This window comes from Juglans microcarpa x Juglans regia, chromosome 2D, assembly GCF_004785595.1.
Source record: "Juglans microcarpa x Juglans regia isolate MS1-56 chromosome 2D, Jm3101_v1.0, whole genome shotgun sequence".
NCBI classification, from domain to species: domain Eukaryota; kingdom Viridiplantae; phylum Streptophyta; class Magnoliopsida; order Fagales; family Juglandaceae; genus Juglans; species Juglans microcarpa x Juglans regia.
The window spans coordinates 22,818,572-22,835,388 of NC_054596.1; the positions used below are offsets into that span (position 1 = coordinate 22,818,572).

General features: G+C 40.8%; 1 protein-coding gene across 1 annotated transcript in view; it reads right to left on the minus strand.

Annotated features, from left to right (window-relative positions):
• Positions 1 to 1,020: 1,020 nt before the first annotated feature.
• The window catches only part of LOC121250824 (homeobox-DDT domain protein RLT2-like), a 33,152-nt gene continuing 17,355 nt past the window's right edge, over positions 1,021 to 16,817 (minus strand). Inside the window, 9 exon segments of the mRNA XM_041150055.1 lie at positions 1,021 to 1,910; positions 1,913 to 2,117; positions 4,069 to 4,329; positions 4,715 to 4,882; positions 11,091 to 11,195; positions 11,868 to 12,485; positions 12,845 to 13,405; positions 13,496 to 14,194; positions 14,277 to 14,486. Of these exon segments, the coding sequence (XP_041005989.1) occupies positions 1,315 to 1,910; positions 1,913 to 2,117; positions 4,069 to 4,329; positions 4,715 to 4,882; positions 11,091 to 11,195; positions 11,868 to 12,485; positions 12,845 to 13,405; positions 13,496 to 14,194; positions 14,277 to 14,486 (3,423 nt within the window). The 3' untranslated portion in view covers positions 1,021 to 1,314.

The window sequence follows — 16,817 nt, forward strand, 5'->3', positions numbered from 1 at the left end:
CACATGCGGCTATTGCTTTAAGCAACATTGACAATAATTCTCAATACACGTCCGAGACATGAGAAAAACTTTGGAGGTTAAAATTTCAATACAGGTCAATGGTTTGCCTATGGGAAGTTTGCAGCAACATTTTTCAAACACAGCCCTCGTAAGAAATTATCTCCCAGTTAATGAAGACCAAGCTCTATGCCCTTAATGCCACAAATGAAAGAAGACTCTTTAACTCATCCATTCCTAAACTGCCTATATACTCTCCGATCTTATGGAAACAGTCTACATGGCCTCTAAATATCTCTCTTGCTGCTCATCAAATTCCAAACTGGATCGAGATAATTCTCAATCCATCAGAATTACTTTCTGTCTTGCTATGGACAATTTCTGAAAAACCAAGAACACAACAAATTAACAATGCTTGGGTTGACAAAATCCAACCACAATGCTCGGCAGTGAGAAACATAGGTATCACAGCAGCAACCATTCGCAGATCTGACAACGGCACCCCAATCTTTGTCAAAACAAGCTTTATTACCAGCAACAACCCGCACCATCGAGAAGCTACTGCCATCCTCATGGCAGTCCAAAAAGCGATACCAAAAGCCATAAAAGAGATCATCATCAAGGGCAATTCCCAGATAGTGGCTCAGGCAATTGCACAACCACTTCTTGCATCAGATTGGACCATACAATCAAAGCAAGGGACAAAAACTATTGTTAAAATGTTTTGAAAGCTGAACAACTAAGAAAATTCATTCAGCGCGTGGCACTGTGCAATGGGCAAGCTTCAAACTTGTATGGAAGCATCCCCTCATAAAAAGTCCTCCAAGTGTACTGGATTTTCAGTGGGAAACACCCACCCAGCTTGAATCTGTAATATTATTTATAACAGTTTGTAGTTCCTTCATCAATGAATCTTGCTTAGCCAAAAAAGATTGTTTGAGCCTACATATTTTTAAGTTCCAAGGGAATCGTGGGGTGTGAAAAAGGAACAAATTTCAAGTCGGAACAGATGCATGTATAAGAAAGAATCAAGAGTCAAAACCACCTGTTGTTCGAAATTTACCGATCACTCCGGGTCTCCTCCCTTGAGCCTTCCTCAACCTCATTTGAGTTATCAACGTTATAAGCTGTCTGATAATTGTGAATCATCAATGCTTACGTTTAGTAAATGTGCTTTGCACAGTAACAGTAAACTTTATAAATACAGTTGGATTAGGGGATGATTCTGAACCATTGAACCGACATCCCCCCACCCTCCCCTGAGAAAAAGGGAAAACAACGATGAAATATCACTTATACAACAGACCTGTGATCTCTTTACTCACTGTACTCCGATGATGTATATCCTGCACCTTGAAGTTGGTCAACATTCTGCTCTGTGTCTCCATCACCGTTTTCCTCATCATCCGAGTCACCGTTTATATATTCCTCAACATCAAGATCCCCTTGCTCATCTTCTTCATTTTCATCAGCGTCGTCATCATCATCATGTTCCTCTACATCTACATCATAATAGGTCCCTCGAAGCAAGTCATCAGACCTGCCATTATATTGAGGAGCATAGTCATCCATCACCATATCATCATATTCATCTCCTGTTGCCAGACCGTTTTCATCATCATAACCAGATCTTTCTGAATTACTGGTATTTCCAGCATCCTCAACTTCCAACCTCATTGTTTCATCTTCATTCCACTCCTTCCCGACCAAGTCACTCTGTGATTTCTCAATGATGATCTCTCTGGGGTTATTTCTTTCTGCACCAACAAGAACCACCTTTGCAGATCTCTGCCTGCTTCTAATGCTCCGACGACCTCGCCCACGCCCTCCTCGTCTACGTGATCTCCCTTTCCATCCGGTTACCTGCCCAAATCTGTCACTTTTCATGGTTGTACTTTTTTTGCCAGATTCACCCTGGAAGTAATGACCCTTCTCTGTGATCTCCCGCCACGAGTACGAGTGCGGCCTCTTCCACGGCCACCTCGTCCACGAACATAGCTATTAAGTCCAATAACGGAGTCAACAAAGTTCTCTTCGTTCAGATGTTCGGCTTGATATGGTGTATGAGCTGTACCATCATCTTTTGAATTCTTGCCGGCAGCATATTTTGATTGAAGCTTCTGACAAACACAGAAAAAATGTCAGTATATTCATAAACAGAATCAAGACACAAAATTAAACAAAGAGAGCAGTCATTCATGGGACCTAGAACTACTGGCCACTCGTGGTATCAAGCCACAAAGGTTCACTTCCGTTGTAAAGGGGTGCAGACTCTGCCATGACCAAGACTCCTTTGGTGAGTCTGCAAGAATGTACCCCCATACATGACCCATAAAATCATATCCCTCAGACTGATTTTAGTTTGAGGCAACTAGAACTATATCCCTCGCAGCTCACCATGCTTCTAGGCACTAAAGTTGGAACCTCTATAAATAGAAGACTGCTTTCACACACACCCCCACACAGGTATACTTAATCTTTTTATACTTTCACTGAATATTTGTGCATATATATATATATATATATATATATATATTATTGGCACGGGGTGTCCAAGAACAACGTCCTGACTAATCCCAGGGGTGCACAGGCCCTCAGCAAGAAGTTTCCCGCAAGTGCACATTCGGGTAATTCAAGGGAAAAATCCTCCAATCCGATGGCCCCTAGAAATTGTTTGCATCCAAGAAGATTTGAACCTTAGACCTGGGAGAAGCATACCCCCAAGCCCAAGGCCTTTACTACTTGAGCCAACTTCTACTGCTTGAAGAGGTACTATACTGAATATTTGTGTATATGTACCCTTTTAGTCTTTCACAAACAACTTGAGCTTCATTCCAACTTCTACTGCTTGAAGAGGTACTATAACATATAATGCTCAGCAATTGATAAATTTAAAAGAGGGGGGAAATCACCCTCGGTTTTTGTTTGTTACCCAAGTGAAAATCTCAAGATATTTGAGGGTGTGATACCCCATACTAAATGATGAGTGTAGGTGGTGTATGAGATCCCACATTGCTTGGGAGGGAGAAGTTTTTGTCCTTTATAACGGTTCCAATGGAGCTCTAATTGCACCATTGACTAATCCTTTTGAAGTATGGCCCATATGTGCCTTGGGGCGTTGCAAGAGGAATTAATTTTTCACCCATAAACTAGAATCTGTTTTAACTTTGCACCCCAAACTACCAAAACTTTCACTTTGCACCCCCAAACTACCTAAATTTTTCAATTTTTCACCCTCAGTTAAGATAAAACCATTTGGATGAACTACAATATTAATGTAGGGTGTAACTTGAAACTTTTGGTAGTTTAGGGTATAAAGTGAAGAACACATGGTAGTTTTGTCAGCGAAAAATGTCACTCCAAATATTTATCAGACCCTAGACAACAATCCACCATTTATCATCTTTATCACCACAAGACACAAGCCAATCAGAATTTGATGATTCTACTACTAAGAAGTGCTTCTGCTATTCAATCATAGAAATCTGAATTGATCTTATAACGCAGGTACATTCACACACAGGCTCAGCATGTGGACTAGGTTTTAGAATTCCAAGTTTCAATTTCTCCCGCTAAATGAGATTAGAGCAAGGGCATACACACACGCACATGTACATGTACACATATACACACATTATATGAATGTATGTGTGTACATGCAAACGTTCATTCCAACTTCATCTTGTTAAATCATTGTAGTGTGACATGCCCATGCTGAATTTTTCATTTAAGTACGCTTGAACTATAACTTCAAGAACAATTTATAGCATAATCAAGTTGTTCCAATTTTTGCCTGGCACAAACACCTCTCTTAACATGAGATACTTGAAAACAGGAAAAATCTTCTTTCCTCCAAACTGACTCTTACCCAATTCTTTGCCTTAAATCGTACATCCAGAAGCAAGTAGATAAAAGCCTCTCCAGCCTACTAAAATTGTTACTTTAAAACCTCCTTTATCTGGATACTAGATCTAGTGCCTAGGTGAAAGCCACCAGTTAATTTAGTTTACTTTTATTAGTTCATTTTGTCAATTTGATATAATTCAGTAGTAATATGAAAGGACTACTCACTATAACCCAGGGTCCCCTGTCCTTCTGAGAGTCCATCTGCTGCTCTAGCATATATGAGATGGAGTCGTCAAATTCCATTAACCTTAGTGCCACAGCAGCCATTGTATCTGGTATCCATGGAAGTACAGGAACTGTTTTGGGACCACTAGAATAATCTCTAGCAAATCCTGAAGGGTCAGAAGAATCCAAAAGATCACTTGTGCTCTCAAAGTTTGAAGACAAATAGACTCTCTTTACGGCACCTTCCAATGATGTCAGAATCTGAAAAAGAACACAAACACATTCTTTGGTAGGTTCTCCAAAATTATATTAAATGAATTCAATTAAAAAAAGTTGGGGGGGGGGGGGGGGGGGGGGGGGGGGGGGGGGGGGGGGGAGTGGGGGAAGAAGAGAGAGAGAGGGAAAATAAGAAAAACCATGTTGGATATATCAGTATCATCCATGCTATGATTAACAAGAGCTGTTGAATATTAGAGACACAATAGCCATGAAATCTCCAAATTGGTTTTATCATGAACCAGAAAACAAAATTACTAAAATCGTGATGGAAGAAATTTCAAAGCATGGAGACTGAGGGAAGAAACAAACTATGACCGTCCATGCATATTACCCCGACTTTCAAGGTTCAAGCTTTGCCTTTACTCACCATTGTCCCGGATAAGGCGTTAGACAAGGGGAAGGGGAAGCAGGTCAGTACATTGCAGGGAGGCATAGAACCTTTTGCCAGAGACATCTGGACCAATGACTGGTACCCTTGCTGAGAAGTTGACGGTACCAGCATCAGAAAATGACGTTTTAGCTCAGAAACAATCATCTGTTGGAGTACAAGAAAACAGTGGGGGAAACTAAGTGCATAGTGTGGGAGGTCGAAATGGAAGGAGCTTTGGTTTTGTGTGTGTGTGTGTGTGTGTGTGAGTGTGGGGTGGTGGTGGGGGGAAGGAGCAGCAGTTGTTAGAACTGATGGTAGAAGGAGGGAGTATGCAAGGATGGTCAGGACAACAGATGAAGGGGAAGAACCTATCCCTCTTAACTTGTTTCACCCCAGCATGTCCGATTGGGTAATTAAAAAGCTATGGAATTAAGCATTGTGTAGGGATCACGTGCGAGGGTTTTGAAGATGAATTCATGGTTTTACTTGGGTATAGAGGTTGGATATTCCCACCCAAGCACAGATCCATCTCTCAATTCAGCCCAAAAAAAGAAGAAAGAATTAAAGACGCTTACTTGGGCAATGAATGATGATGTTGGAGAGAGGAGCTCTAGTTGGAGGCGACTCAAGGGAAGGGCAAAGATGGCCTCTTTATGAAACCAAAACTTCTATCATGGAATGTAAGGGGGCTGAATGAGAGTAACAAGCGGCTCCAAATTAGAACTCGCTTTGTCAATGGAAGGGTGATATAACTTGTTTGTAGGACACCAAGCTGGAATTTATCACAAGAGAATTAATTCGAAGTTTATGAAGATTTCAACATGTTGGCTGGTATTAATTGCCATCTAAATGGGCATCCGGGGGTGTTTCAGTTAAGTATTATAAAAGGGTGGTGAAGAGACTAGATGAATGTGTGGGAGAGTTTACTGTGGCTTGCTCCTTTAAGAACATAGATGGATTCATGTGGCCATTTGCAGGAGTACATGGCCCTAATCTTGATTTGGAAAGAAGGTTATTGTGGGAAGAGTAGGCGGAACTTCTTAGTTGGTGGGAATACCATGCTGTATTGGGGGGGGGGGGGGGGGGGGGGGGGGGGGGGGGGGGGGGGGGGGGGGGGGGGGGGGGGGGGGGGGGGGGGGGGGGGGGTACCTTTAATGTCACTCACTTCCTGAGCAAAAGATCGGGTACGTCTCACATTAACCCTGCTATGAGGGATTACTTTGATTTCATTTTCGAACATGATCTAATGGATATTCCATCCATTAATTGGAGGCATGTTCACATGGTCCAACAGCCGTAAACACCCATCTTCTATATTGTTGCAATATGAGAGTTACCCTGAAGGCCTCTCCAAGAAGCTAGGAGATCGATCACCCCTTCTTAGCATCACCCAAGTTAGTCCCGAGTGAAGAAATCATTTCATAAGGTCATGACAATCTCCCAATGAAGTAATAAATGATCAACAGACTCCCCACTCTTTGCACATGCAACACCACTCCATGACAATGAATCGACGTTTCCTTATATTGTCAAGGGCGACGATCTCTCCCAAGGAAGTTGTCCATACAGAGAAGAGTGTCTTTAAGGGTGCCTTTGTCTTACATGGGAATGGATTTGTATTATGCATCTTCATGGCTTGATAGGAGCGGACGGTGAACCCTTTCTTGGGTTAATGCCAGAAAATCAACTTTCTCCCTCATATGCGTAGAGTATATGAGGTCATAAAACTCCGAAATTGTGTCAACTTCCCAATCATGTGCATTTTTAAAGGAAGAGACATTCCATTGAGGAGCACCATTTGATAGAACCAAAAGGCCCAACAATCGAGGCTTCTTCTTGCTATACCATAGACTTCTGGATAAGCTTCATTGAGTGTCTTGTCGCCACACCATATGTAATGCCAAAATTTGATTTTGAATTTTTCACCCACCTCAAAGTGGGTATTTCTAAAGTATGTATCTCATCCTCTTCTTATGTGCTTCCAAACCACCCCATACGGCCCACTTACCTCATTTGAACACCATCCTCCCCATGCTTCACCGTACTTCAATTCTATAACATTTCTCCACAAGGCCCCCGCCCATTCTTGATGGTATCTCCAATGGCTTGAATATGATCATGTATGGCCCCATAAAATATAGTGTCGTCAGCAAATAATAAGAAAGATATACTTGTCTCCCCCTCTATAAATCCACAAAGGAGTCCACCCTCCACTACTCCTGAGATCATCTTGCCAAAAGCTTCCATTACAAAAACAAATAATAGTAGAGATAGAGAATCACCTTGTCTTAAGCCATGTGAGCTTTTAAAGAATCCCATGGGTGTGCCGTTCACCAAGATAGAGAAACAAGTAGTTTAGATAAAATGGTTGATCCATGAACACCATTTCGAACCAAAGCCACATCGCTCGAGCATGTAAAGCAAAAAACTCTAATTGACATGGTCATAAGCCTTTTCCATGTCAAGTTTGTGCAAAAGTCCGGGCTCTCCTAACTTGAGTCTACTATCCAAACATTCGTTGGCAATAAGCATTGAGTCAAGAATTTGCCTACCTCTAACAAAGGCTTTTTGAAGCTTTGATATTAACTTCTTCACTGCCAAGCTCAATCTATTTGTCAAAACCTTCATTAGGATCTTGTAGTACATCCCACTCGCCAAACTAATGGGTCAATAATCTTCTTCTTCTTCCTTTTCTTTTTTTTTTTTTGGTCAATAATCTTTTACCTCTACCACATCAGATTTTTGGGAATGAGAGCAATAAAAGTTGCATTTCTTTTTTAATAAGTAGGTCGATAATCTTTTACCTCTACCACATCAGATTTTTTGGGAATGTGAGCAATAAAAGTTGCATTGAGGTTTTTTTTCAAACCTTCCATTTTCATGAAAATTCATGAAAGACTACCATAATGTCATCTATAATCACCTCCCCAACAAGTATGAAAAAAAGCCATAGAGAAGCCTTACGAACCTGGAGCGTCACTTTACTGCTTTCCAAATCTGTATCTCTTCAAAGGGTCACTCAAGCTGTGCTACTTCTTATGACCTGAGAGCATCAAAGGTAGGTCCATCTAAGTTCAGTCTCCAAGAAAATTGTTCCGAAAGCAAATTCTCATAGTAATTTACAATGTGGTCATTGATCGTTGGTTGGTTTGAAGTAGCCAGCCCATCCACCAACAATGTCTTGATGGCATTGTTCCTCCTATGCGAATTTGGCACCTAGTGGAAAAATATGGTGCATTTGTCCCCCTCCTTTAACCATAAGACTTTCGATTTTTGTCTCCAAGATATTTCCTCCAATAAAGAAACCCTTTCAAGTTTTGCATACGTGGAATTTACAAACTCTATCCTCTTCAGATAGTTTCCTCACCTCCTCCACACCCTCCAATCCCTCGAGTTCTTCAAGTAGAGTATGTTTTTGGCCTTCCACATTTCGAAAGACCTGCCCTAATTCCAAACCTTCAGATCTTTCTTCAAAGCCCTTAATTTACATGCCATGACATACCTTAGGTTTCCATGAAATTGGTAAGAGGATCACTATTGTCGAACTCTCTCTCAATGAATCCCTCTAATCTCAACCACATAATATCAAACTTGAAGTACCTTGGGCCTCCATGAATACCTCCAAAATCAAGGAGGATGGGAAAATGGTCTAAGCAACGCCTAAAGAGTCTCTTCTTCTTCTCCTGTGCACCCCCGGGATTAGTCGGGACATTATTCCCAGACACCTGGTGCCAATAAAAGAAAGAGTTTTTTTAATAAGATTCAGGTACCGTGCTTCCCATTCAAATGACACCAACAATCTACAATCCTTGACCAAGAGGGGTGTTCTCGATTGTTCAACCAAGTAAAGGAGCCACATGCACAAGGAAGATCTAGTAAATCTTGTTCAAAGATTAAGTTTTTTTTCATAGAAAGACAATTTTATTCATTGAATAAAATAGGTGAAGCCCATGTACATAGGACGTATACAAAAGAAAACACGAGTACATTCTATGAAGTAGAAAGCAACAACAAAAAATCATGAACTAAAGCTCCATTAATCACTAGAGCAGAAAACCATTGCAATAAAGAGTACATAAAAAAATTCTGAATTTCCTCCAAGGTGCGCTCCTTGTCATTAAAACACCGCTCGTTCCTTTCCCACCAAATGCACCACATAAGACACAAAGGAACCATTTTCCACACAGCAGCCACTTGAGAGCAACTATATAGCCCCATTCCAATGTGCAAGAAGATCCACTACTCTCAAAGGCATCACCAAAGCCAACCCAAATCTATTAAAAAATTAAGTTAGAAAATTCTACCATTGCCGAATTGAAATTGGAGCCACCCGATCTTTCACTCGGAAACTGAGTGACGTTGAAGTTACCACCAATACACCAACGTAGGTCCCATACGTTGTTTAATCCAACCAACTCATCCCATAATAACTTTCTTGCATGATCTAGGTTAGGACCATAAACACCTGCAAAGGCCCATTGGAATCCATCCACAACATTCTTGAACGAACAAGCTACCATGAAGTCCCCCACACAATCTTCTATCTTTCCCACCACCCTTTTATCCCACATCACTATGATGCCTCCTGAGGTTCCATTGAATGGAAAATGAAGCCAACCCACTTGACTGTATCCCCACAAACTTCTAATTGTATTTAATGAGATGAGTTCCAATTTCGTTTCTTGTCAACATACAATGCCTACTTTCTATTTTTGAAGCTGATTTCTGATTTTGAGGCTCTTTTCCATCTCATTCAGCCCCCTTACATTCCACAAAATGATTTTTGGCTTCATAAAACTACATCCATTGCCCTTCCCTTCGATCTTGCATGGCCTGAACTCCCCTCTCTAGCATTGTAATGAACTGTCCAGTTATAGTTCTCTAGCTCTTTTCTTCGCTGAACTGAGCTTATTGTCTGAGTGTGTTTGACCAGCCTCTATGGCTGTAAGAAGAGGGCATGAATTGGTCCTCGAAGCTATCACATATTATCCCTACGCAATGTTGGATCTCTTTTGCTTTGTGTAATCTCCATCATATATTGATGTTTCTACTTGGGTGTACAGAATTCAGTGGGAGGACTTCCTCCCAGGTTTCTTCATCACTGTCCATGAAGCTCATCTGGGATACCTTCTCCAGGTCAGATCTCAGCCCTTGCCTGTGTTCTCCCATAGCCGCATGAAACTTGTAGACCACCATAGCCCCTATCGCCTCTATTAAATTTTCTGCCCCTGCCATATGCATTTTGCAGTGCCCTTCCTCAACTTGAACCCTTTCCAAACTCAACCCTTCTGTGTGTTTTGATGCTGCCAGAGGTGTCGCGGTATCGTTAGCGCTGTCATTTCTGTCTGTTTCCACTGCCTGAATGTCATTTTCTGCGTCGAGAGTGTGTTTTACAGCCACATCACTTGACACTAGCGTAATCTCCATCAAAGCATCCACTGCAGCACCAGCCACCTGATCTCTGTGTTCTGGCGATGGTTTATGTGCAGTCCCCTCCCCGAAAGTCATCGGCGCCAATGACTTTTTTGCGGTTCCAGACAAAGACCTAGTTTCTAAATGTGCAAACCCGTGTTTGACGCGCCAACTCCGGATGGGGTTGCTTGTGAGAAGATGGGCTTTATTCTTCCCTTTCTCGGTCCGCGAAAAATGGCCCATTTGGTTTCCTTTTATCTTGCAGGCCCAACTTTGGGTCTGAAATGCCAGAATCCTTAGACCCCATTTTGCTTGTGGGTAGACGGTGCTTATGGTTTGAAAGGAATGGGCAGTGTTTTGAAGATAGAGAACACTTGATGGGAGAACTTAAGAGAGTTTTTCTTTAGTATTTTTTTATATTTGGGCAAAGGCTCTTGTATTGAATGGAGATAATCTTCATGATTTGCTTTTAGCCTATTCTAGTTCCTAGCTTATATTTAGGTATTTTTTCTTGTATACTTCATGTGTTCTTGGACTATGCCTAATTACTTGTCAATAAAATTTTCTTATTGCTCATTAAAAAAAAAAAAAAAAAAAAAGTTTCATTCCAATGTTGGACATTGGCCCTACTACATAAGAAAACTTCTGAATTGAAAAAACCGAAAATCCTTCTAAAGAAAACAATCTAGCCTTTCTTCCATGGCTGCAATGTAATTTTCAAATTTTTAAACACTTTTATTTGGTTTTACATTCACTTCAGTTTCCCATTAGAGCAGACACGTGTATAGAATTCAGAAAGATATAATGTATTCTTTCCATTTTGCCCAAGCAGCTGCAGTATCATTAGCTTTCAAACCATAATACTGGACAAGAAAAATGATAAATTTGAAGTCAAGAAAATTTAATCGATGATAATTGGAACCTCTAATGCATATCCCTTTGAGTAAGGCTAATATATAACCTGAAGAAGGTCTTCAGCCGATGATGAGGACTGCAATTTCATACCCCAAGATTCTCGATGGCTGTCAGTCCAAAAGGGTTGAAGAGCTTCTGGTGGAATTGAAACCTGCCAAGCCAAGATAAACATGTACAAGTCACCTAAAGATTTAGCCAAGGAGGACAAATAACCAGGTAACAAAGCTTGTCAAAATGCCATTCAGAGTAGAAAGTTTGCATTATAAAATTTATGGAAAAAAACAAAGAATAAAATAAAATTTCAGGGAAAAATAAAGCAAACGCCCCTTATTATATGGGCCTTATGGGTTTTAAAAACCCAGCCTCAAGTTTTCAGCTTTTGAGACCTGAGTGCCTTATAAAATCTGGCCTCTCTTTCAGCCATTCCATTGAAGTACACCAAATATCATATAAGATTTTAATTATATCCTATGAATTTAAAAATTCTAAGAAAAAACAAAAATTTGGTCTGTTGAAGGCGAACTTTCATAGTTAGTGGTCATGCTGTCAGTGGTCCATGGCTCCTCCATGCACCAACATTTTCTTACTTGTTTTGAAATTTTTAAATCGGTAATAACCGTAGTTTTTATATATTACTGTAGTAAATTTAATGAAACCGACATCATTAGTATGAAAAAACAGGAGGGTTACAATCAAAGGCAGGAAACTTTGGTCTCAAAAACCAAAGTTTAGAAAGTGGGATCTTAGAAGCCATGGAGTGTGCTATACTTTCCCTAAAACATATAATGTACAAAAAACAAAGCCTGAAAATCGCAGACATTACCTCAACCAAAGCTAACTGCACTTTAAGCAATCTTATCTGGAGAGGAGTTGAGGGTGAACAATGCAAAGTACAATGAGGGCCAAGCTTTGATTTCTCTTCGCATTTTGACACATGCTCAGAAAAATTTAAGGCACTGTATGTCTTATGGCAGGAAGGACAGTGGTTGTCTTCAAAAGAATAAATATCATGACAATAATCACAAGTACCCAGCAACTGTGTACACCTTTTCTTCCCATACTTCATGGCACTTAATACCAAGGAATTAAAGCATTCTTTCCACATCCATTTTTCAAAATCCTTATATCTCTTCAAGGCATCATTCTTTTCACTCACAGTGCTTCCAAGCTCAATCGCAAAAGATGTTGAGGTCTCTGAAGCATCTGAATCAGCAACACACACAGTACTTCTAGGGCTATCAGTACCTATGCTGTAATCAGGGCCACGAGGCAGTTCAACAGCTTCTTTTTTGACAGAGTCTCCACTATCTCCTATGCTAACACAAAGCATCTTCCTCCTAACTGATTCCTTGAAGGACATCTCAATCTTTTGCAACATCATGTGCAAATGAGATTCTCTAACACCACGTAAATCTAAAGATGACACCAGAGCATCAAAGCCCTGCACGTAGGTAAAAAACTAATGAAACCAGCATACATACTAAAGAAGTAGATACCCATTGCTAATTTTAGAAGAATCACACTGTCAATGCTTCAGGATAAGTAGCACTTGCGAACAAGGAAAAGATAAAATATTGAATTACTACAGCTTTGCTAAAGATAAATACTGCATGGCAGAAACGACAGTTTTAGCAAACTGAGATTCTAAAGAAGCAAATATCTCTTGCCTATGATTCCATCAGATATTCTAGGGTAAGGACAGTGTAGCAGCTTAACAATGTGAAGCACAGATAATAGATAAATTTATGAGTGTCTAAATAGACTGCTAAAGAATGTATTGGCTCATCAAAGAGAAAGTACCTCTTCAGAATCAATAAGCCTCCAACGTCCATCATACAACTCCACAAAGATCCTGCCACAGCCAGGGTCGTTTCGAGAAGCAGATGTAATAAACCGCCAGTATCGATTATGTCTGCGATCCTGACCCAGAGGCAGTGATCTATACACGCACATCTCTTCCGCCTTGTAACTGATGTAGGATTTTAGCTGCGAGCGTGACCTTTCAGCATAATATCCGGCTTGCTGATATGGAAGATTATCTGGGCCAGCGCAGTAATCTTGCATTTGCAGGTTCTCTTCAGAAGGCAAACTGTAAAGATAATTTTGCTCATTCTGTACATCATTTGGTTGTTCTTGTTGGACAGCAGCGGCAACAGACATCTCATTGCTTTTGTCATTGCCAATAGGAAATGAACTTTGCCTACCTTCTGCCAAGGATGCCATAAGGTTAGGTTCAGTCCTGTTCCCTGTAAATGATGAATAATGCATCTTCATTACAAACTCTTCCTTCATACGACGCTTATCGAGTTGTGCTTCTGCCCACATTTGCTTTTTCAGGGCATTTGCTGCTTCTAAACGTTCCTGAAAAGTATTCTCGTTTCAGATCACGGACAATCAAAAGCAAATCGGGAAATTAATTATTTAAAAATAAGAACAAAAAGGAAATAATACCTCAAGAACAATGCGAATCGAGTTCCCCTCAATTGCCACACCAATTAAGGCAACAAGTGCGTTAAGGCGCTCCTCGACACTCAGATCAGAGTACTCTCCTTCTATAAGTCCCTGAACCCAAGGCTCACCAGGATTGCTCTCGTCGATATCTGTATCTTCTTGACTAACAGTGGCTATGTTATTTCCGATTCCAGAGACATCAACAGACTGTGCAACAGAGAAACCAGCACCCTCATCCTTATTTAATCCTCTGGCTTGCATTGAAGACAAACCCTCATCAATATTCCCAAGATCTACTTGTGGATTTTCCATAATACCATCACTCCCCATCCCATTTCCCACAGGAGTTTTAGGACTGACTTTGGTTTCTTCTTTCGAATTATGGTTCTCTTTAACTGGATTTATTTCAGCACCAACATCATCAACCTCAGGATCCTCTCCTGCATCACTTTCTGAATCTCCATCTCTTTCAGCATCATCAGCATCTTCTCCATCTACAATCCCACTCTTAAATACCCGGATACGTTCCCTGGCAGCAGAGAGTATTGCCTCGGCATCAGCTGGGTCCTTCCTATAGGCGGACCGTACACAATATGTTGAAGGAGCTGTCCTCTCAAAAAGTTTTGAATCCCTAGATAAGGCAGCAGCAATAGAGGCTTCGGGTGTCTTGCTTGTTGTGAGATCCCTAAGTCCAGATTTCTGACAGCAAAATTATAAGCTGATAAACAAATCAGTTAAGCACACAAACTAAAAGTGCATGCACACATCCACCTACAGTTACCTGAATTTTTTCTGCAACTTCTAATATTGTTACACCTTGACTTCCCTCTAGAGAAAGAACATGAAATGCTGCAAATTTAACAGTTCCAGGAGTCAATCGATGCCTAGATCTGCGTGGATTAGAAAAACCCCTTTCTTGCATTATGGCAACAGCATTTTCAACTGCCGCTCCATTGCGCAAGATAGAAATTGCATCTTCACCATCATTACCCTGCATTGCACCCGGTTAATAAAATGGTAAAACATTGCAAAATGTTTTTAAAAAGTATTAGGATACCACTAGAAGCACTCTTTTCCGACTTCTGCCAAAGAAAAAAAAAACAAAGAACTCAACAGTGATCCGAGATATGCATGCAATTACTTCCAGATTTAGAACAAGAGAAGAACCAAAACAAATTTGTCAACAATCACCAGTTCATGAAATCCATGTTTCTAATAACTTCTCTAACAGTTAATGACAGAGTTCTCTCAATCCTTTGGAAATTGTATAAGTCATAGTTTCCTCAATCTTCTGGAAATTGTATTAACACACCTCCAAATGAAAATAATGGCAAGGATCTTTTTTTTTTTTTTTAAATTTTTTTATAAGTAAAAATATTATATATATATATATATATCAATAGGGAATGTGGGCTATCATTTCTGGGGCCTCCGTTAGGTTCCTCATCACTGGAGATGGGTGTTTGTTATGGGATTAAATCTGGGGATGGTATTTCCTTTGAAAATATGGCTTCAAGTGGTGAACCAAATTTTGTGGGTAGCTTGGAATTGTTTCTGCTTCCCAATGACAGTGTCGGTGAGGAGGGGGCTCTTACACCTCTGTGTACACTCCCTCCCAATTCTAATTATGGGAGTTGCTCGTCGAATTGGGTTTTTAAGAAGTTAGAGGAGTTACAAGATATCTTTGGGGTTTCTTTTGGAGGTTACAAAGAACAATTTATGGCTCTTATCGTGGCTATTGAAGCTAGCCGTTCGAAATCAGCCACAAAACAGGACAGGGAACTTAAACGTTTAACTTGTTCCATCAATTATGATGTTAAGGAAGGGAGTAGTGAAGGGATGGATCGAAAGGGAGGGGCAAGTTAAGTTTTAATGAAACCTAAGATTCTATCATGGAATGTACAGGGGCTCAATGACAGCAATAAACGTTTTCGTATCAAATCTTTATTGAGGATGTGGAAGGGTGATGTGGTATGTCTTCAAGAAACAAAGTTGCGTTTCATTGATAGAAGAATTGTGCGCAGTATATGAGGATGCTCGTATCTGGGTTGGTCCTATTTGGCCTCTCAGGGAGCCTCAAGTGGAGTGTTATTAATGTGGGATAAAAAAAGTGGTTGAGACGATTGAGGTGTGTTGGAGAGTTCTCGGTTTTGACGTTATTCAAAAATGTGAGCGATGGATGTGAATGGGCATTTGCAGGGTCCTATGGTCCTAACATGGACAGAGTTAGACGAAGGTTGTGGGAGGAGTTGGTGGGTATATACTCCTTATGGGATGTGCCGTGTTGTATGGGGGGTGATTTCAACACTACTCGCTTTTCTAGTAAATGATCGAGGCATCATCGACATACTATGGCCATGGCGGAATTCTCAGAGTTCATATTTGATCTGGACCTTATGGACCTTTCCTTGGTGGGGGGCAAGTACACATGGTCTAACGGCTGGGCTTGATTGAAATTGGATAGATTCATTGTCTCGCCTTCATGAGAAGCCCACTATCCAGATGTAAGTCAGAAAAAGTTAGCTCGAGTCAGTTCAGATCATTTTACCATTCTCCTAGATTGTGGGGGCATTCACAGGAGTGGCCGGTACTTCAAGTTTGAGAACATGTGGCTAACAGCGAATGGGTTTGTAGAGATGGTGCGTACTTGATGGGCATCGTACCAGTTTAGTGGCACTCCAAGTTTCATTCTTTCAGGTAAGCTGAAGGCTCTAAAACAAGATCTGAAAAAGTGTAAATTGGAAGTTTTCGGTCAGACTGACAATCAAAAGTCTACATTGTTGGAGGAATTGCAGGAGCTAGAGGGTAAGGAATTATTGGAGATGCCTCGAAGGAGGTGTTATTGAGGAAGGCCACGGTTGTGGCAGATTTGGAAAGGGTTTTGTTGTCAGAGTTGACATCATGGCGCCAAAAATCCAGGACCCTTTAGTTGAAAGAGGGTGATAGGTGTACGAAATTCTTTCACAAAGTGGCTAATTCACATTAGCGTGACAATGCTATTGAGTCGCTTCATTCAGGTAGTCAGGTGCTATCCTCTCCTCCCAAACTAGAAAATCATATTGCACATTATTATGAGACTTCTCACCGAATGAGCAACTTGGAGGCCGAAGCTTGATGCCTTGTCTTTTGAGGCAATTGATCCGAAAAATGTGAGTGTCTTGGAGAGACCTTTCGATGAAGAAGAGATTTTCAAGATCATCTCTGGTATGGTTAAGGATAAAGTGCCATGTCCGGATGGTTTTTCAATGGGTTTCTTCCAAACTTGTTGAGATGTTGTGAAAGGTGATGTCTTGCTGGTGTTCAGTGAATTTCACGCTTTTCA